The sequence below is a fragment of the Myotis lucifugus genome, unplaced genomic scaffold, assembly GCF_000147115.1.
Source record: "Myotis lucifugus unplaced genomic scaffold, Myoluc2.0 scaffold_226, whole genome shotgun sequence".
NCBI classification, from domain to species: domain Eukaryota; kingdom Metazoa; phylum Chordata; class Mammalia; order Chiroptera; family Vespertilionidae; genus Myotis; species Myotis lucifugus.
Genome location: NW_005871274.1, coordinates 42,951 through 65,962, shown reverse-complemented (window position 1 = coordinate 65,962; position 23,012 = coordinate 42,951). Strand labels below are relative to the sequence as shown.

At 42.5% G+C, this 23,012-nt stretch overlaps 1 protein-coding gene across 2 annotated transcripts in view; it reads left to right on the top strand.

Annotated features, from left to right (window-relative positions):
- FBXW8 (F-box and WD repeat domain containing 8) overlaps nucleotides 1–23,012 on the top strand; it is a 106,390-nt gene that overhangs the window by 40,641 nt on the left and 42,737 nt on the right. Inside the window, exon 5 of one of the 2 annotated variants that reach the window (XM_006098248.3) lies at nucleotides 7,171–7,331. In XM_006098248.3, coding sequence (XP_006098310.1) covers nucleotides 7,171–7,331 — 161 coding nt within the window. Of the gene's footprint in view, nucleotides 1–7,098; nucleotides 7,332–23,012 lie in introns of both variants that reach the window. The other variant, XM_023762002.1, reaches the window with a different exon arrangement.

Below are 23,012 nucleotides of genomic sequence, written 5' to 3'. Positions count from 1 at the left end.
AGTTCCTGTGTCCTGATATCCCCTCTGATTGGTCAATATTCCCTTTTGAATTGGTTACTATAGTGATTCCTGAGGCCCTCCTCCCTCATAGTCTTTCCATTCCTTCTGGGCTTTCTTCCTCCTCCTCTATTTTGTAAATATAGACCTTTTTTGGTTACTTCCAATTCCCTTGTCTTAAGGAAATAAAGCTGCACCTGGCTTCCTTGTGTTATGGAGATGTAACTGCACCTGGCTTCCTTGTGTTATGGAGATGTACCTTCTCCCAGTCTGTAGCCCTGTGTTTTTCCATGGACCCCAATTCTAAAAATTCCCGAAGCCTGCGTATAGTCCCCTAAAGTTCCTGTTTCAATGTAAATGTATAAAAATGGATAATACCTGGGACTACTTTGCAGCTCTTCAGATAACAGGTGTTTTTTAAATACAGACTGGTGATAAAAGTTGCATTAGGCAAATGTCACCCCATATTTATACTTACTAAGTCATACTTTGTCTTTTTCTTTAAAAAAACACACACACAAAACTTTCTCTTGTCAGTTTCCCTTTCAACCTCATTTTATATTGATTTTGTGCTGCTGCTTATTATGGCATTGGTCTGCTTCCCATAAGGAATTTGATCATTACCCGTTAGGGACCTCTTTTTAAAAATACTTTTAAATTTATTTATTTTCTGCTGTGAGGTATACATGCTCTTCTGGTAAATAAGTCTGAGGTAAGATATTGATAAGAGATGAGAGGACAGCATTGCATTTATTATGTCCTTAATGAAGGAGCTCCAGAATGTCCTTAATAAATACTGGTGAACTCATGACTGCATTTATCCATCTCTGGTTCTCCAAGGAATAATGGGAAGGGCCACAGCTACAATAACTCCGCATAATCATCATTGACTCTGGCTCTATTGATTGTGATTAACCAAGATGTATGGAAAACAGTTTTAAGTGTGTAGTGCATGTATCTCGTAAGGTCCATTAAGATGTTCATTATTTTTCAATTGATGCGTCTTAAGCTGCACTTGATGTTTGTAGGAGTGCATTTCCACAAAAAGACTGCACTGTGGGACTGAGTTCATTTTGTTAATTGCATAATACAACACAGTCATGTTTCATAGAAAACAGTAAATACTCTTGATTTCATTGATTTGTAATCTTTGGTATTGCTAACAAAAGGATGGAGTATGCGAGTAGTTCTTAAAACCTCCACACATTAAGGGAATAAATGTTTCTTGCGATGTGGGTGCTGTACTTTTAGGGGCCTCTGCCTAATTGCTCTGTAGGCTTTAAATCACTTCATCGTGTAAGTTTTAAGTCAGGAGCTTCATTCAACATTTACAAGCACAGATGAATCCTGCAGACACATCTCTTGCTTGTGGCAAGGATATCTCCCTTGCTCACAGCCTGACCCAGGGATATAGACAGCGTGGGGGATGGTAGAGTAGGGGACGGTCAGGGCACTGGAGATCAGGGCACTGGGACGCGCTGGGAGAGGCACCTACAGACTCAGAGTCAGCTGGGTTTCTCCTGGGAAGTGACTTCTCAGCTGAGTCTGGAAGGATGGTTAGGAGTTGGCCAGGGAGAGTTTAGTATGGGGCAGAGATGCAAATAACTTGTAGGTATGCTGCCACTCTCACTCCCAAACCGACACTGGGCATTGATAACCCTTTATAGCATTTATTGATCTGGTGAGCTGGATGGAATACAGCTCAGAATCCTTCTCAACACAGGGCGGTAGGCAACCACTACGAATTTATTGGATTTGACACACAAATGAAACCATTTGCTGTTCCTGGTCTGAGGCCTCACTCATAACAAGGCTCCTTTTGGCTGCTGTGAGTACCTGGTCAGAATAGAATTGTGATTTCTTTGGGGGCAAGGGGAGCTGCATGAGTATGGCCCTGTAGAGGGTGAAGTTTTACCATCCACTATGTATATATCCTCCCACATCACCTGTGAAGCAGGTGTGGGAGGCACCATTGCATCTGCCCAGCCACACTCCTTGCCAGCATCCTGAGCTTTTGTGTTATTGCTGTTGGCTTCTTGCCTTCCAGTTGAGATACAGTGGTAGAATTGATGAGTTAGGGTCAGGGGCTGTGTCCTGCAAGCCTGAGTCACAATATTGAAAACAATAAATTCCTTATATTGCACTTAAATGGGGATGGTTCTTAAAAGCTGTATTAGTTTAAAGACACTTCATCGGAGGAGATGGAGTGGCTTGTTGGCTAAGCAGCAGATTGAAAAAAGCCCAAGAACCTGTTTTGATCCCAGCTGTGCCACTAAAATGTTTCTGTGACCTTGGGTAAGTCACTTAACCCCATTTCCAGCTTCCTTAAATCAAAACAACCCCCCAGGTTATTATGAAGAGCTTTGACAAACATTGTTTTTAGCAAAGAAGACCTGGCACCTGGAAGCAAAATGAAACCATGCCCCGCCTCTCTCACCCTGCTGGACATTTATATGAAAAGAAAGGTTAAAGGTCGTTTTTAGCTGTATGTCTTCCCTCTTTTTCTTCCGGTCTTTTAGTCCAAATCAGTAGTCTGTTTATTGGAGACTTACAAGTTAATGAAAGCTCTTTGGTGATAAATCATTTTAAATTGGCAATTGCTCTGGCGTGCTGAGCTTGAGAGAGGCTCTATTCCCATTCTTTCAACAAAAAATCAGCTGTGGTCTGTGACCCATTTATTTGGAGGTAAACTCAGCCTTGCCAAGCATAAAAAAAGATGGCGAAGGCATACAGTTTCACTGGCCCGTGCCATGGGCTGGGACATCCTTACTGCTTTGGAAAAGGCTGCTTCTTCATTGTTTCTTTAGTGCTCTTCCATTAGTTGCAGTTGTACTTTGCACGGGCACTAATTAGAGAGCCATCAACATTGGGGTCCAAAGGCTTACTGACAATGCAGCTGTCATAGTGGTGTCTGAATTGGTTGAGTGTAATTGCCATTAGGCAGCAATAAAGACATCTGGAGCTCTGGAGAAAAATCAACCCTTTTCCCTACCTTGCTTGGATATCGGTTCTTGCTTCTCCTGGCCAATGTGGTAAGTGCTTGTAGATCACATTTAGGGCTGGGTCCAGGTCCCTCTGCCCCTACCAATGTTTCACCTGGTGAAAACGTGTTTCTTTAGCATTGAGTCCCATTGCCACTGCTGTGCTTGCTTTCACCCGTGTTAGATTTTAGAACCTGCAATGGAGTCATCACGCTATTTATTCTCTGCTCCTATCATGAAAGAGACGTAAAGTCTCTTACATTTTGCTTCCTGAGTCATTTTGTAGCAAAACATTTGTGTTATTATCATGCTCTTTAGCCATGAAGAATGGAGTTAATTTCAATGGCTATCTATGGACAACTTCATGTTTACTGAAATAATTTAGCTTATCTTGTGTTTTATAATTATTTTAATCAGTTTAGAAACACATGCAAGAATTCTAATGCATATTGATGTGTGCATTCTGGGTGTTTCATTGATCAATAGCACTGGAAGGTGGGCAGCAGATATGGAAGGAGGTGCCACTCAAACCATTTGAACTCAGATGTGGATGTCCCCTTTCAACCATTTGCTTATTGTTAGCTGTGTGTAAGGCACTGTGATGGAGGCTGTGGCATTGAGGTATGGCCTTCACGAGGACTTTACAGTGAGGAGACATGGAACGTACCAATGAATGCCGTTTCTTCACGTATGGGGCATGGTAGTTGAGTCAGAGAAGGCTTCATGGAGGAGGAGAGCCTTTGCTAGACCTTGAGGAGTTGGTGGACTTGGGGTAGGTCAGAGGTTCTCAATCCTGGCTGCACATTGGAAATATTGATGCCTGGTTCCACCTCCAGAGAGTCAGTTTTTGTTTTTAAATATTTTTATTGATTTCAGAGAGTAGGGAGAGGGACAGAGAGATAGAAACATCAGTGATAAGAGAGAATCATCGGCTGCCTCCTGCACACCCCACACTGGGGATGGAGCCCACAACCCAGGCATGTGCCCTGACTAGGAATTGAACCATGACCTCCTGGTTTATAGGTCGACCCTCAACCACTGAGCCACATTGGCTGGGCCAGAGAGTCCGTTTTAATTGGTCTGGGGCGTGCTTGGGTATTGGGAGTCTTAAAAGCATTCCAGGTGATTCTATAATGTGCAGTCAAGGTTGAGACCCACTGTGCTGAGTGGGGAGGAGGGAAGGCTGTGAGCTGAGGTTCAGAGGCAAGAGTGTTCGGAAGCCAATGAATGGAGGCTGGCTCATGCTAAGGAAGGGTAGGAAATGAGGCTGGGAAGAGGAGTGGGCGCTAGGTTGTGGAGTGTTCTCAGTGCTAGGCTAGTAATTACAACTTCATTCCATTAGGTGTTAAGGACTACGTATTTACAGAGGACTTCCTGGGTGTCCAGTGTCGTCCAGTCTGACAGTTCCAGTCAGTGATCCACAGCAGTGAGCAAGACCCAGCCCCCGACTTCAGAAGCTTGTAGGTTTGTAGGGGAGACAAACAGTCAGATAATCACACACACACAGTTGCCATGAGAGTAAGTCTAGGCTGTGTAGATCATAGGGCACATGGTCTCGGAGGGCAAAGGAGAAAGGCAGGATGATTCATGGAGTCAAGTATTTTTGAGGACTTGGCTTGTGCAGGGTTGACTGGAGGCGGGAGAGGCTTAGATGTAGGGGGGCTGCCATGGTACAGCTGTGAGGGCTTGAGGGATGTAGATAGAGTGGCATTCCTAGGAATGAGAAGAAAGGGTATTGCAATGTGGGTAGTGGGCAAAAAAAGAAAATCACCAGCCAAAATAAGGAATTCCGCAACGGGCTACTTTGGTGGTGAGCTGAAACTTTTGAGGACTGCACGCATTTAATTTAAACTTGTGGAGTTGCAGTGTGAGTGGGACAACTTCATGGAAGAAAAGACTCGCCAGGATATTAGATGTTAACAGAGTGCTCTTCTCCGTGGCATCTCTGCTCTCCCTCTCTCCTCTTCCCTAAGTAATGAGAGAGCAACACGCTGCATCTCACAGGTCACTGTTGTGGGATTCAGCAGTTTTCTAAGTTTTGTTTAGTTGTTGTTGTTTTACCTGGGACCTCATCATATAAAGGACTGGGGGTGGGGTGGAGCTCAGCCGCTAAAATTCTCTCCTCTGTACTGTGGCACCTAAGGGGTGCCACAAAGGACCACATGAAGACCACTGGTGTGGTTCCATGTGCAGGTTAAAAAACAGAATGAGACTAATGGAGTAGAAATACATTTTCCTGGTTTATGCACTTCTTTTTCTCCAAGTTCTTTAATTCTCTGATCTCCAAATTCCCTTTCTTCACTCACCTTCTCTGAATTTCTGAAAGATGTTGTCATCCTTCTCACCTTTCTTTTCCTTTCACTTCGAAATTAACCCTAAGAATCTACTCACACAGTCTAGAATTCCAAACATGTCATCTCTGTTTAATGTCTCTCGCTAATAAGGAAGTGGCCTTACTCCGGGGATTGCCTGAGTCATTTTCGGAGAGTCAGGGTGAGCCTGGAAGCTTCGGTGCAGTGGGGTGTGTGTTCTTGTGTGGGTTTCCTCCTTATGGAGGGTCATCTGGAACACTGCCCGGAGGGCCCAGGAGCCAGCAGCCGTGCTTCGGCCGCGGTGCTATCAATATCCACCCTTGCTTGTGCATCACCAGGCTAATGACACCGTGGAGTGAGTGTTTCTGTTGACTGAGGATGAGTGGTCAAACAGGCCCATCAGTCCAGTGTTAGAAAGCACGTGCCTCTTATTTGGCTCTCTCTACACGCACACTCTCCAGATGCTGTCTGCTGAGAGAGGACCCTCCAGCCTAGAGAATCTGCGACAGAATGACCTTTGAATTACACAATCTTTGTACTTACTGCCAATTATTAATTTGAGAGGAAGACTACTTACTGCATTTAGTAAATGAAGCACTCCTGAATTAAGAGTATTCTTAGTTTCCTTATTAAGAAATCTCACATGAGAAATTGATCTATAATTACTTTGTAATGGATCATACCATAGATTGCAATAATTAAATAAACCTCAGAGGTTATTGTGTTCGACTCCACATTTTTAACGTGGGATCAAAGAAACCCTGAAAGGTCCAGCTGGTGTGGCTCAAGTGGTTGAATTTCAACCTATGAACCAGGAGGTCATGGTTTGATTCCTGGTCAGAGCACATGCCTGGGGTTGTGGGCTCAGACCCCAGTGTGGAGCGTGCAGGAGGCAGCCAGTCGATGATTCTTTCTCATCATTGATGTTTCTATCTTCCTCTCCTTTCCTCTCTGAAATCAGTAAAAATATATTAAAAGAAACCCTGAAAGAACAGTGGCTTGGAAACCCCCTAAATTGTCTGCCTGTGTGTGTGGGGGTACATATGTACTCTTATAACATCTCTGATATGCTTCCCTGCGGTTGCTTTACATGTTGAATGGTGCCCTCTGAAGCAGATGTAAGGAACTTAGCATAAATACCCCAGTGGCAGGCAGTGCACCACCTCGTCATCTGGCCGGGCCATTTTCCTAGTGGCCTCGTGTCTGAGCAGGTTCTGGCCCTGCTGTGGCTTTGATGGAAAGCTTCATTTGTTGGAGTGGCAGTAGTAATAGCAGAGAGTGAGGGCTCCTATTTTCTAAGTGGGCAAAACTGGGAGTGTCATGCATTTCAGCAAGAGCTTTTCATGAGAAGGCAGCATTGTCTGGCTGCTAAAGGCAAGATTTAATTGTTTCAGCAAATCAATTAGTCTTTAGGGACTTTAATCAGTCAAATCTGATGCATGGATGAGGTATTAGAAAGCTTGTGCCTGGAAGACCATTAGTCTTTAGTTTTTCTCATGCTCTCTGCCTGTCTTTCTTGTGTGTTCATGTATGTAAATACTGTGGCTTCTACAAATTTCTGCTAGTGATCTCTTTACTGGAAGAACTTAAGGTTATAATAGTGTAAAAGGGAAAAAAAGATCTCGATACCCACTTTTTTTTATGGTCTAGTGTTCTCTTGAAGTTGTCAGCATTGTGCTCTGAGAATGTGAAAGGTGTTCACAGCCTTTCTGTTACCCAGGTGACAGTTTCTCCTGTTGGAGTCTCATCTGAACAGTGTTGCAGGGGTGGTTCCACTCCAACCAAATCTTCCTCCTCTGTTGTTTTAGGCTCTCCCCATTTTCTCACTATGGCCCTGCTCTCTCTCTCCACTTGGAACCAACGAGGTCCTTCTTTTCCAGATACACATCAGGGGACGTGAGGGTGTGGGACACCCGCACCTGGGACTACGTAGCCCCCTTCTTGGACTCCGAGTATGAGGAGGAGGACGAGCCTGGAATGCAGCCATATGTCTCCTTTGTGAGGATAAACAGCTCACTGGCGGTAGCGGCTTATGAGGATGGTAAGTAACCACAACCCACCTCCCTATTAAGGAAAAAAAAGCTTTACAGAAATTAAGCAGCTTTGGCTGGCTCCCCCATGTCGTGGGCACACACACATGTTCACACACATACGCTCACACTTGCCTTTATGTGAAGAAGTTGGCCAATAACCCTCAGTGCATTAGTAGGCATTGGAGCACAGCACCCATTATACTGGTGCTTCATTCCTACTGGAGCTGTCGGCTGGTGTGAGAGTCAGGCGCGGGGCTGGCCAAGCCATCTTAACAAAGAACTTGGTGTAAAATATTAAATATACTTGGCCTACTTTTCCTTTAGTCTCTGCCTAGTTCAGAGGGAACAGTGAAAAGGGTAGACATAGATCATCTATTGACAAATATGGAAATAGAAAAATAAAAGTCAGTGCCTACCTTTCCTGGCACTTACATGATTTATGGTAATATGTTGTCTCGCTGGGACTGATTTTTGCACATGAGCAACTGTGGATTTCAGAAGTAGGTGAGAATAGTCTATTACAGGAACACTTGACAGTTTATAGCTAATAGAATAATAGTTGCAATGGCCGTGGAAATCTTATACTCCTACCTCATGCTCCTGACTTCCACTATTGTGTAAAGTTTGAATTTCCGGAAACTATGTTTCCCTACTTGCCTGAAAGCTGCACCACAGATAGTTGAGAATATTCATGTTCATGTCATGGCCCCATTGCAGATCTTCAGAGTCAGTGTTAGCGGTTGGCTCAGAGGGCAACCACTATGGTAAAGTAAGTGATGGGGAATTTCATATCCATATGCCATTGAAAAAATAAATAAAAATTAGGGCTGACATCTTGAAAGTATTTTCATTTTATTATTTTAACAGCATGAATGCTGTTCTTTTGGCTTGACATCAGTGGACCCATTGATGGTCTTTTTTTCAGCCTCCAGATATTCAGCTAAGCTGGGTTTCTTTTGGTATGTAATATTTTTTTGTCTGTTTATTGAGATCCTGGATAGATAACATATGCGCAGCTTGAGTGTGTTTGCTACTTTCCAAATTATCAATGAAATGTTGTAGTACTTTTAAATTAGAATCATACAGATTTAGAAGTATCCAGTAGCCTCCTCTGCCACACACACGTGTGCACACATACTCATTTTTCTTCTGAAGGGGAAACTGAGGCCCAGAGCCACCAGCTAAGTGATTTGCTTGTGGATGAGTCATTAATCAGTGGTGAATCCAGAACTGTGCTGTGTCCCCGGGGCCCTAGTGCTGGTTGTGGTGCTGGTCAGGTAACAATGAACACAGACACAGAAGCAGGCACCCGGCTTTTGTACTCCCACGTCTCATATCGTGTGAGCTTGAAAACAGAGTTTGAGGTGATGTGCAGGTTTATATTGTTGGTTAGAATTGCCTTTGTCACCAGCACTGGGAGACGATGTAGATATGATAGAGAAACTACTTTTGTCTGCAAGTACTTGGCACGTAATTGCCAAAATATGTATTAAATAACTTGGTTTTTAATGAAATTTCATACTTAAAATTCAAACAGAGCAAAAAAGTATGAAATGTAAACAAAATGTATCCAGAAAGAAGTTGCAGTGTTTCTCCCTGTTCCTCTACCTTTAAGCCCCCCTCACATTTCACGCTTAGACGCTACTCTCGGTATTTTTCTGCACCATTGCTTTTGTCTCCAGACAACACCCCTTGGTATCTTTCTGTGTTACCACTTCAGGTGGCCCTCGTTCCTTCCAGCCTGTGCAGTATCGCATCATGTGACTGTGCTCTAACTTACTTCTTAGGGCCCTCAGTGATGCACACATGGATGGTTTGTTTTTGTCACTAAAAACAGTGCTGCAAGCAATATCCTTGAACAGATATTGTGATGGATGGACTTGTGCACGTAGTTCCACAAGTAGTGAGCAGAGAGAGGTCAATGACTAGTAATTACCGAGCTGGAGGCTGTAGATGCTTTTACATTTTTATAAAGATTGCCAGCTTACCCTCCGAAAGGGTATGAGAGTGACCGTTTCCTTGTGCCTGTCGCAGAGGTGGAAATGGCATCTCACTGATGTTTATATGAACACCTTTTCGTTGTGTTATTAGTTGTTTATATTTCTTTCTCTGCAAATTTCGCATTCTTCCCCTTTTCTCTTTGTGTTATCTTTTTTTTTTTTTTTTAAATCCTCACCAGAGGATATTTTTCCATTGATTTTTAGGGAGAGTGGAAGAAACAGGGAAAGACAGAATATCGATGTGAGAGAAACACATCGATTGGTTGCCTCCTGCTCGAGCCCTGACCAGGGCCTGGACCGGAAGGAGCCTGCAACCAAGGTACAGTGTGTGCCTTTGACTGGAATCAAACCTGGGACCCTTTGGTCCGCAGGCCTATGCTCTATCCACTGAGCCAAACTGGCTAGGGCTGTGTTGTTATCTTTTATGGTTGAAAAGAAAAGGCTAAGGACTATTTCAAATGTCTTATTAATTTTTCATTTACTCTTTAGTGAACTGTGTTTGTGGGTTATTTTTCTAGATGGTAATTGTGTGTGAGATTTTAATTTTTAATTCATAAAGGAGTGGGTTTTATTTTATAGCTTAATATTTTTGACTAAGCATATATTTTTGGGGACATAAAATCAAACTAATACAAACAACTAATAACACAATGAAAATATACTGGGAAGTCTTGCTTCTATTCATTTTTGTCAACTCCATTGTAAAGCAGCCATATTTTTTAGTTTGTTGTCAATCCTTGCATATTTTTGCATTGCAAATATGAATATCAATTCTTATGCCCCCTTTTTAAAATAAAGGATGATATATCACCTTATAGTAATTCATAACTTGGCTTTTTTCACTTAATAACATATCTTTTTTTATTGCATAAATTTGATATGTAACATTGTATAGTTTAAGGTGTATAGTGTATTACTTTCATATATTTATATAGTGTAGTATGATTGCCAGGTACAGTATTATTGTCTAAATTCATTATACTGTGCATTAGAACCTTATGGCTCATTTACTACTTGTTACAGGTTTATACCTTTAGACACCGTCAATCATTTCCTCTGGTAACCACCATTTTACTGTTTTTTACAGTTTTGACTTCTTTAGATTCCACATATAAGTGATTATACAGTATTTGTCTTTCTCTTTCTGACCATCTCACGTAGCATAATACGCTCAAGATTCATCTATATCAGCGGTTCTCAACCTGTGGGTCGCGACCCCTTTGGGGGTCGAACGACCCTTTCACAGGGGTCGCCTAAGACCATCGGAAAACACACATATCATTACATATTGTTTTTGTGATTAATCACTATGCTTTAATTATGTTCAATTTGTAACAATGAGAATACATCCTGCATATCAGATATTTACATGACGATTCATAACAGTAGCAAAATTACAGTTATGAAGTAGCAACGAAAATAATTTTATGGTTGGGGGTCACCACAACATGAGGAACTGTATTAAAGGGTCGCAGCATTAGGAAGGTTGAGAACCACTGATCTATATTGTCCCAAATGGCAAGAGATTGTCCTTTCTCATGGCTGAATAATAATCTGTTGTGTGTACATACCACATATTTTTATCCATTCATCTGTTGGTGGGCATTTGGGTTGTTGCCATACCTTGGCTATTGTGAATAATGTTCTGATACACATACATATCTTCTTTTAAAAATCCTCACCCAAGGACATTGTCATTAGTTTTTAGAGAGAGGGGAAGGGAATGGGAGGACAGAGAGAGAGAAATATCGATGTGAGAAACATTGATTGGTTGCCTCCTGCACGCACCCCCACCAGGGCCGGGATCAAACTTGCAACCTTGCAGTGTGTATGGGATGACCCTTCTACTAACTGAGCCACACTAGCCAGGGCAACATGCATATCTAGAAAGATTGTGCATGCTAGTTTATACAAAATACACTTCTTCTCCATACCTGCATACTATTCCATTGTTGGGGAACTGTATTGTTTTTGATCTATTGCTATTACAATATTGTAGTGGAAAACCTTGTATAAATGACATTTTATAGTTTCCTATAAAAATGCAAATGGGGAGGAACCCTTCATGCCCTCTGCCCCACCCCCTCCCATTCCCGGCCCCCACCCCTTCCCGGCCCCTTAACAAAAAATAAAAAATAAAATGCAAATGGGGTTATATTACTTTGCACTCTTACCAGCAAGGTATGAAGGCGTTCTCGTTTCCTTACAGTTTTATGAGCAAAGTATATTTCAAACTTTTAGGTATTTGTCACTTTGATAGAAAAGAAATGGTATCCAACTGTAATTGCAATTGACATTTCTCTTAGTGTGGGAGAGGTTGAGTTTTTCACATCTGTACCTACTAATAGTTTTTTCTTTTCCTTCTAAGTGTGTGTGTGTGTATATATATCCATATATATATATATATATATATATATATATATATATACCCATACATACATACATACATACATATACATACACACACACACACACACACACTAGAGGCCCAGTGCACGAAAATTCATGCACGGGGGGGTGGGGGCCCTCAGCCCAGCCTGCGCCCTCTTGCAGTCCGGGACCCCTTGGGGGATGTCCACCTGCCGGCTTAGGCCCGCTTCCTGGGGGATCAGGCCTAAACTGGCAGTCAGACATTCCTCTGGCAGCCCGGGAGTCCTCGGGGGATGTTCATCTGCCAGCTTAGGCCTGCTCCCCAGGGGATCGGGCCTAAGCCGTCAGTCGGACATCCTTAGTGCTGCTGCAGAAGTGGAAGAAGTTCCCGCTACTGCCACCACCACTGCGCTCGCAGCCATCAGCCCAGCTTGTGGCTGAGCGTAATTCCCCCTGTGGGAGCGCACTGACCTCCAGGGGGCAGCTCCCGTGTTGAGCGTCTGCCCCCAGGTGGTCAGTGTGCTTCATAGCGACCGGTTGTCCCTCATCGTTCTGCTGTTAGGATCAATTTGCATATTACTCTTTTATTATATACTAGAGGCCCAGTGCACAAAAATTTGTGCACTCGGGGGGGCGGTCCCTCAGCCCGGCCTGTGCCCTCTCGCAGTCTGGGACCCCGCGGGGGATGTCCACCTGTTGGCTTAGGCCCGCTCCCCCGGGCTATCGGACCTAAGCTGGCAGTCAGACATTCCTCTGGCAGCCCTGGAGCCTTCAGGGGATGTCCACTTGCCAGCGGGGAGCAGGCCTAAGCTGCAGTCGGACAGCCTTAGCGCTGCTGAGGAGGCAGGAGAAGCTCCCGCCACCACCACTGTGCTGGCAGCCGTCAGCCTGGCTTGTGGCTGAGCAAAGCTCCCCCTGTGGGCGCGCACTGACCACCACGGGGCAGCTCCTGCATTGAGCGTCTGCCCCCTGGTGGTCAGTGTGTGTCATAGTGACCAGTCATTCCCAGTCGTTCTGCTGTTAGGGTCAATTTGCATATTACCCTTTTATTATATAGGATGATATATATGTGTGTATATATATGTATTTAAATATGTTTTGATTGATTTTAGAGGGGAAGGGGGAGGGAGAGAGAGAAGGAAATATCAATGATGAGAGAGTTATTGATCGGCTGCCTTTTGCATGCCCCACACTGGGGATTAAGCCTGCAACCCGGCCATGTACTCTGACTAGGAATTGAACCATGACCTGGTTCATAGGTTGATGCTCAATCACTGAGCCACACTGGCTGGGCTAGTTTTTCATATTTAAGTTTCGATCAATATAGAGTGCATCCTGGAATAGTATGAGAGATGAATTCAAGTATATCCTTTTTCTAGCATCTCTTTTTAGAAAGTCTATCTCTATCTGCCTCACTGGTTGGAGGTGGTGCCTTTACAAGTTTTTAGGTATGAATTCTTTTAGTATTTGTCTGTTTCTGGATGTTAAGTTCTGGTCCAGTGGTCTGTCCAGTTGTTTACATTCACATTATCCTATTTATCAGTTGTGTCCTGTTCTGGGGGCTATTCCTGTTCTAGGTAAAGTCTGCAGTACTTCCATGCCTTCATCATTCACCCCAAAATCTGTGACTTGTCTCAAATTCCTTTTGCTATTAGGATTGTTTCTTTGATAAGAGCTCTTGTGTTTTCTTGCCTCTCTGTTACTCTGAGCTTGTTTACCAGTCTGATTGGGGTTGTTACTATTTCTGAGGTAAACAACAACTTCTCACTTTCTCCCCAGACCTCAGGTGGCATTGCCTTTGGTTTCACTTCAGTTTAACAGATTGTCATGGTGGTATTTATACCAATATATTCATGAGTAGCTACTTCTGGGTAAAGACAGATTGAAATAATCAAACGTGCATTTTTCCATTCCTCCTTTTCAGGAGCAGAGAACAGGCTCTTAGGCACAACAGGGCAGAAAGGAAACTTACCCTGTGGGGTCTGCTGTGTAAAATTTGTAACTATGCCCCACAGAAGAGGAGAATTGGATAATAAAATGAGTTAATGAACTTCAGCTCCCTGGTTGTGCCAAAGGGAAGCTCTGTAGCCGTTGAAACCCGATGGTGATCCACACATAGAAAGAGTCAGATCCAGAGGAGAGATGGAAACAGCTTTGGGAGAAAGTGAGTCATCCCTTCATCCTTTTCAGCCTCCTTGCGCGCAGGAACACTGTACACCCACCTGGGGTATTGGGCTTTGGCAAGGTGATCCACAGTTGTGATTTTTTGAATTCCAACCCACTGGCCTCATATTTCTTCTGCCTTGTTTCCGATTGTCAGCACTGGCCATCCTCCAGTTGATTTTACCACTAATTGTGTTGCACGTTACCGTACCAAAATGAATCAAATCAAAATGCTTTTCCTGGAGCATTAGATAAAGCAGGCGAAGGTTCTGAGTAATGAGCAGATGCTGCTAATGCAGGGACAGTGGGAGACCTTGCCAGGACTCCATCTGCTCCATGCTTGCCTGCCTTTGGCCTTGAGCCACAGCATTAGGGAACGGCAGTGTACTGGAAACCCACTCCCTGTTCACAGAGTTTGTCTTGAAAACTCACTCTTTGCAAAGAAATGAGGTTACACTCTTCTTAGGTGCAAAGAAGGTCTTACTTGTTCCCCCTAAATGGGGAGAAGAGGGACAAGACCCAGTGCAGTTTAGCATGTGGAAACCTAGATGGGACAGCCAACAGTCGTCTTTCTTTGGTGCCATCAAGCAAGGCAAAGTGGCTTATCCACTTCTGCAGCACTCCCAGCGTCATTGTCTGACACACACATGCTCCATTGTCCCGGACTGTGCTGCCCTGGGCTGAAGTGGCTCTGATTTCTCATTTACTGACATATTAACAATGGATGGAAGTGGGTCTCTCCAAGCTTCTTTTCAGCAGTGAGCAGTAGGACTGTGTTTTAGTTAGGCGGCTGTGGAGACTGATTTTGTTGAGTAAAAGATCAGTTCTTGATCATTTTGCTTATGTTTCTTATTTGTATGTGGATGATGACATTTGAATGTAATGCCCTAACCTTTGAGTGCAATATTCAGTCTCCTCCCCTGCCTTGGTCAAAATGGAAGTTTGAGAAGTGGATTATGAATTTACTGAAGCATTGCTTGGAGATGGCTGAGACAGTTGGCTGTGGATGGGGAGAATTTTGTGGGGATTTTTTTCAAGGCCTTTCTTTTCTGGTCATTTTTCTTTTAGAAGTTTCAGTAATCAGTTCTTGCCTGAAACCTTTGCCTACTGTGCTTAGATTTAGGAGTCTTAGTCAGACTCTCAGTGAACAAAACAAAATGGAACAAGTTTCTGACAAAACAAAACAAAAAAAATACCTGATATATTCCTTTTCAAAGATAGGATACATTAATAAATTTAAACAATTTCTTAACAGTAGGAATGCTCACATTTCAAAGCTGTTCAAATTGGAGTTAAAAAAGGAAATGCAGAGTTCTGAACTGAGGTGGTTATTTCTGTGTTGAAGTATTTCTTAAGGCATTGAACTCTAAGGTTGACTAACTGGTGTGGTCTAGGGTATTTGATTTCAAAGGCAAGCCATAGAGATTGTTTCTGTGATGGAGGGAATTACTGAATAAAAATGCCTTTTAAAGGTTTTTCTATTTTCAGCGAGAGGAATTTGAAATTCTATTTGTTTTACGCTTGCTTATGAATGCTTTGTAACTAATAGGGCAGTATTCCTCGAACAGGTGTCCACAGATACAATCATGGGTGGGAGTTGTGAGATCTTTAGGAACATTTTTAAAATCTGGGTATCTTTTATGGTAATCTAAAAATAGTAAAAAGAATCTGGATCTTTTGACTTTGTAGCTGAACCATGCTGTGGGGTTTCAGTATTTGAATTTGCATTTTGTAGTCACAGGCTGTTGGCACCAAGTGATCACCTACATGCCTTCTAATGCTTTGTTTTTCACACTGAGAGTACACCGATGAATCTTAGAGGTCTAGAGCTCTCAAATTTAAGAAACACTGGAGAGGGAAGTTCTCATGCTGTAGGCACAGACTAGCAGGTGATCAATTTTAGTATCACTATGAAGTTTTGAAGTTACTAGTGAAAATAATATGAAATAATTTTCTCATGCAGAAAAAAAAATGATACATTGAATTTATGATATAAGATTTGGTGTTAATCCTTTGGCTTATTGGATGGTTTTACTGAACAGTGATTTTTAATAAGACAGTCTGATGCGTTGCCGAAACCGGTTTGGCTCAGTGGATAGAGTGTTGGCCTGTGGACTGAAAGGTCCCAGGTTTGATTCCGGTCAAGGGCATGTGCCTGGGTTGCAGGCACATCCCCAGTAGGAGATGTGCAGGAGGCAGCTGATCGATGTTTCTCTCTCATTGATGTTTCTGACTATCTCTCTCCCTTCCCCTCTGTAAAAAATCAATGAAATATATTTAAAAAAAAAAAAAAGACAGCCTGATGCATAAATTCAAAGTAGCTGTCCTGTCTTACTACAGTTAAGCTTAAAAACCAAAAGGAGCAGTAAATAATACAGAGAGGCTTTGAGGAGATAGCTGAAACTCAAGAAATAAATTGTCCAAGTTCTTAAATTTACCTAATGAAAACCAAGCATGAATCAGTTTTTTGGAAGAAAATAATAAAATTTTAAGTCAGAAAATTTCCTTTTCAATACTTACCATTTTGGTTGTAGCATTTATTCCATCCAAAACCCTAGAGCTCTTTTAAAGCAGGAATACATATATTTGTGGAATATATTCTTGTTTTAAAAGAAAAATATGCCTGCCTTTTTAGTCAGAACACCATTACACAGGCACATGGAGTAGGAAGGCAGCCCAGTGAGGCCAGGGACAGGTACAGCAGGGAGTCCGAGTGGGGCAGTGGCCCGGCGGGTTCCGGAGGTTGGCAGCATACAGGGAGATTGGGCAGGTACGTATATTGAGGATGATGGGAGCCAGTTTTCTTCTTATTGGAGAAGAGAGGTACAGATATGGAAAGGGGGTAGTCAGAATGAACCCTGTGGGGCTGGATAGGAATAGGAAGTGTCTATAAAATTCATGATTTTCAATGTAAACAGAGAAGTAAATAGAAATGTGTGTGTGTGTGTGTGTGTGTAAGCATATATGTTCATGTATGTCCTAGCTTTGTTTGCTGAGAAGGTATAAAAGGAGCAACAGCCTAGTAGGAATGAGCTCACCTAGTGCTTAGACCTTGAAAATATCACTCTCCACTGAAAGGAGCCAGGACTACTTGCAGAAATGACTGACTGCAGGGCTGGGGCAGGGATAGTCTCCAAATATTTGAAAATTAAACAGTATACTCCTTCTAAATAACAAAAGAAAGTAGCAAATATTTTGAACTGGATGATTGTATGGGATGTAGCTAAAGCAGCGCTTAGATGGAAATTTATAGCATTAGGTGCTTCTATTAGAAAAGAGAAAGTCTCAAATCAACATAACTTTTTACCTTAAGAAACTAGAAAAAGAAAAAATCAGTGTAAAGAATAAAGTAATAACGTTAAGAGCAGAAATCAATGAAATAGAAGAGAGAGAAAAACGATACAGAAAAATAATTGAAACAGAAAACTGGTTCCTTTAAAAAGATCAAATTAATAAATACTAGCCAGAGTGATCAGGAAAAAAAGAGAAAAGAAATTAATTGCCAACATCAGGAATGTAAGAGACGGGGACATCATTACAGAGACTACAAATGGTAAAAGGACTATAATGAAATATTTAGACAACTTTATGCCATTAAATTCAACCAGTTAGATGAAATGGATAAATTGATATTTTGAAAGACACAAACTATTAAAATTCACTTAAAAAGAACTAGAAAAATGAAATAGCTTCATTTTCATTAAATTGAATTTCTAATTTAGAAATTTTATACAAAGAAAGCTGCAAGCTCTGTGACTTTACTGGTGAATTCTACCATTGCCTTGAGGCTAAAATCAGATAAAGAAAAAAAGTATAACTGATACATGAAAATAAGTAAGCTACAGATTGATATATCTCATGAATATAGACGTAAAAATCCTGAATGGAATATTTTAAAATTAAATCCTGCAATACATTGAAAGGGTAAGACATCATAACCAGTTAGCATTCATCCCAGGAATTCAAGGTTAGTTTAAAATTTGAAAATCAGTCAATATAACTCATCATGTTAATAGACTATAAAGAAAAACAATCTGATCATCTCAATGAAACAATAATATTTTATGAAAGCCAATTTGTACTCATGATAAAAACTCTTAGTTCATTGACCAAGAAGGGAATTTTCTACATCTGCTTGAGAGCATCTATGAAAAACCTACAGCTAATTTTATATTTAACTAATGACCTGGTGCATGGGTTTGTGCATATTGAAAGGAAATTAATTAGAAGGTGGCCAGTGGGGCAGGACTGGGTGTGATGGACCGGACACATCCTGGAGCCAACCTCCTGCAGTCCCTCCCCTGCGTCTGTGGAGTGAGTGACCTCGGCCTGGCCCACAGGGATTGGGCCAAAACCGGCTCTCCAACATCCTCCGAGGGGTCCTGGAGTGCGAGAGGGCACTCTGCAAAGTTGCTGTTGTACAGGGTGTGGAACACAAACGTAAGTGTGCAGTAAGCCAGATTCGGGGCCGACAGTGCCCCGTTACATAATCAACGGCTGAAGGTGGAATCACACAGTCCAGTGAGGAATCAGGCTCCCTCCTCTCTGGTTTCAGGGTGCATCACCCGAGAACCGCTGCTGCCAAGTCATTACAGCACGACAGCTCCTGCGTTGAGCATCTGCCCCCTGGTGGTCAGTGCGCGTCATAGTGATAGGTCAGACACTTAGCATATTAGCCTTTTATAGATATAGATGGTAAAAGACAATACTGTCACCTTAAGATTGGAAACAAAGCAATGATGTTCACTTTCACTACTATTACTTAACACTAGAGGCCTGGTGCATGAAATTCGTGCATGGGGGGGAGTCCCTCAGCCTGGTCTGCACCCTCTCGTAATCTGGGACCCCTCAGGGGATGTCCAACTGCCAGTTTGGGCCCGATCCCAATGTGAACCGGCAGTCGGACATCCCTCTCGCAATCCAGGACCGCTGGCTCCTAACCGCTCACCTGCCTGATTGCCCCTAACCACTCACCTGCCTGCCTGATCGCCCCTAACCACCTCTGCCTTGGCCCCTGCGCCGTGGCTTTGTCTGGAAGGTCGTCCGGAATGATGTCCGGAAGGTCATTCGGCTGTCCCGTCTAGGTCTAATTAGCATATTACGCTTTTATTATTATAGATTTTACTTGCCTTACTACTGGCCCAACATGTAGGATCCTCCTGACAAAACCCACCTACACTGGGAAGATTGGCATTGGGATCTGAATGCCTAAGTAAGAGGTTATAATATCTGTGGTTTTCATTTTTTTATTCTCACTTGATACCAGGTAACTCAAAACTGACTGCCATTTTGCTGAAATCTAAATCTTTACATCTAGATTTTTTTCTTTTTTGTCTTAGAGCCATTTAATAATTTTATTGAAAGGAAATTTATAGTATGGTTTCAAGGTCTTTTGAGGATTTGGAATGGGGTTTCTAAAAGCTGCAAAATGTCATCACTGGAATTTGCATTGTCAATCCATTTGGTCTGAGAAGTCACTCTGTAGTGTAGCTACTGAAAACATGAGTAAAACACAAATGATATTTTTTACTTTTACAAGATGATAGTTTTTACTTTTGTCACTGATAGTCTTTCAATTTGTTGTTTTTAAAAATCCTTTTATTATAGTACAGAATAACATGACGAACCCTCATGTACCCATCACTCAGCTTCAACAGTTACCAGCATCGATCTTAAATTATGTTTCTAAATATTATAGTTATGTCAGTCAACATATGAGCGAAACTAATTTTGAAGATAGGCGTACTTTCTTTATACCAGTAGGTAGGGGAGAGAGAGAGAGAGAGAGAGAGAGAGAGAGAGAGAGAGAGAGAGAGAGAGAGAGAGAAAGAGAATGAATGAATAAGGAGTCTAAGCCTCAATGCCAGCCTGGCCTAGGCCCTGTGCTGGGCTGTCCTGCCCTGGTCTGATCTGGGGAAGTGGTGGTGGTGTTGTGGAATGTTCTGGAATTCATTTCACCTTAACCCATTGATGGGTCAGAAGTAGAATTTGAGATTTTAATTTAATTGTGTACATCAGAGTTAAATATTATAAAATTATGCAGATCAAGATTGGAATTAGTAAATAATCAAAATATCCCATTCTAATACCACTATTTATAAGGATGTGTATACAGGTAGTAAGAAATTGTTTGTTATAGTATTACATGTAGAAAAACAAATAGTATCAAAATATATAGAGTAAAAGTAAGTGTTCTTTCTCCTCCAACCCACTTAGCCCCTGACTCCCCCAGATTTCTTACTTGTCAATCTAAAATGCAGCTTCCACAGTGCTTCATTACTTATTGGTGTTTTTGCTTGTTTGTTGTTGTTGTTTTTGTAAGTAATAGAGTTCAGCTTTAGAGCTTGTGTAGCTGGAATGTGCAGTATGACATGCACGGTGGATGCAGCATCATGACCCTTGTTTGCACTGATATTAATTGCCCCCGGGCCACCTCTTCCATACAACCAAGTGTTTTTGTCCTCTCAGACTTTATGCCACCTTTACATCCCTGGTGTTCACTTCATAGTGATGTTGTATGAGTTTAATGAAGAGGTGCACGTTTAGTGAGCGCTATGGGTATATTTAACATTTTTGTTAAAATGCCTTTCCTCTTGTTGCAGGATTTCTTTTGACTCCTGCTTAATTTCTGATAGGCGAGTGTTTATGTACATGGTGGAAATTGAGGTTGCCAGCTGTCTTTATAAATAGTCAGCTTCATTCAGTGTCTCTGAACTGCAGTTAATTGATCCTGTCTACTTAACTACGTATTAGGAAGCTGAGGCCAAGCCTCAGGTATTTATTGCGCAAGCTCGAGAGAGTAGGAGCTCCTGGCTAAAAGAAGTTCTAATTAGGAAAGCACTAAGACAAACTAGTGCAAGAAGTGACCAGTCTCTGGCTTTCTAAACTGGTAACCTGTTTTAAATTTTATGGTGCATGAAAAAGATTAAAAGGGAGGGGCAACACCAATTGTGTGTGTGTGTTTTTTTTTTCCAAAACCAGTTCAGCAGTTATTTACCTTTCAAGCAATTAACATAATTACCATTATGCTAAAAAGTAATTTTGGAAAGTTCTGCCCTGAGCTCTTATGACTCCACCGGGACAGTTTTAGTTGGGACTTATCTTTTTGATGGAAGCCTAATTGCAATTTTGGCTTTGTGCACACAAACAGAAGCAGCTAATTGTTTAGGCAAATAGCAGATTAATTTAAATATGCATCCCTAATAAAACAAAAATGGTATCCATTATGGTCCTTGTTCCCATGATGAGGAATATAAATATTCTGTGCAAGTACCATTAGGCGGAGGTCTTAAGGATCGTCGACATTATTTCACAGTGGTAGCACTTTCCTGATATCGAGTCATCTTTACAAAAGCTAGCATAAATCAGTTTAAACTCATTTAGAGCCCATTTCCACTATGTGCAGTTTCATTACCACACTCTGGCTGGCCTCCTTTGGGAGGTGGGAGGGGCATGCTACAAACTGGCATGGGTGCCCATCCACAGCTGCTGAGCAGGCTTTATGTCTCCTCAAAAGACTGGCCATCGTTACTCATGTCATTGTTAATGACTGTTCCTCGCCTAGGGTGAACCAGGAGTTCCTTCAGCCCTGCTGCCCCTTGTCAAGGTGGAGGGTCCTGAACCCAGAGAGCAGGTGGGACTGCCAGGCCCTACTCCTGTCTACTTGATTGGGCTGATGGCCTTCACTCATTGTGTTCTTCCATATTTTTTAGAGAGACCCTTTTTCTTTTGTCTGCATCCTTTTCGTAGATAAAACAGTATTGTTGGGATCCCAACACTAGCTTCTGAATGAAGCATCTTTCATCTAGCTCAGAGGTAGGGAACCTTTTTCCTGCCAAGGGCCATTTGGATATTTATAACATCATTCGTGGGCCATACAAAATTATCAGCTTAAAAATTAGCCTGCTATAGTTGGTCAGACATTTAATTAACTCACCCCTAATGCCTTGGCAGGGCCAGACCAAATGATTTTTCAGGCCTTATACAGCCCGCGGGCTGGACGTTCCCCACCCCTGGTCTAGCTCTTGAGGTTTTGTCAGGGAGAAAGAGAGACACCTACTCCCCTTTTAGTTTTCCCAGTGCGGGGCAAGAGGGGGCCCTAAACCCCAGCTCTTAGGGTTCTGCCTGGTTCAGGGAATGATAGCAATGACCTACCTCTTAAGTCGCTAGTGAAGAACTACACAGAACCTCCCTTTGCATTAGCTGAGGTTTCCGTTCGTTTTTACCTGGGCCTGGCAGGCAGAATAAATGTAGTAGACACCTTTCAGGGTGCCTCCTTGCTCTGAGGTCCCTCCCAGCCCCCCTAGAGGCAGCATGTTCACAGTACTTGAGTGAGTCCTTTGGCCTCAGCTGGTTGGACAAGGATGAGGACCCTGGCCCTGGGAGCAGCTGCTTCATGGACGGGATGAGCCGGTTGGGCCTCAGATTTTCAGTCTCAGGTGTGTGCATGGAGCTGATGACTTCATGGAGCTGGGAAAGGGAAAGCTGGTTTGTGGAGGCAGAGAAGGTCAAGATAGTTGCAGAGAGAAGCAGAGTTAAGATACCTGGCGAGACATACATAACTGCCTCTGTTCCGAATGTTCCTAGTTCCTGGCTCTGGTCCCTTAAAATCTTTACTTCCTGCTTTCAGGTTCCACAGGACAGTCCCATTCTTTTCCAGTGAGTTTTCTTTTGTATCTAAGCCATTTCAGTGGATTTCTGTTTCTTACAACCAAATGTTCTCTTGCTAAAACCTAAGACGAATGCTCAGCAAACCTTTGTTGACTTTCAGCTACGTGCAGTGTTCTGAATTCACTACCCAGCCAGGAATGTAGCAGAAAAGTGACACAGTTCTGCCACTTCATAAGGCCACACAATATCAGGAGCCAAATCTGTGTTATTCTGTGTCTGCAGAATGATAAAGCTTAGCCTTTCAAATGAATTCCCATCCGATTTTTAAGAATCACCACCTGTTTCTGACAGGCTTTCACTACTTCTTCCTTAATGCAGGCAGTGGACGTGGACACGGTTCAACTTGAAATATTTGGGAAAATTAGCTGCTCCTCTTTGGGATCAATTCTGCGACCTGACAAAAAGTTAAGCTTCTGTACTGTGATACTGCACTTTGTGTATATGTCTCTGTTATATTTTAGTTACTAAAATGCTTAGGGTTCTCTT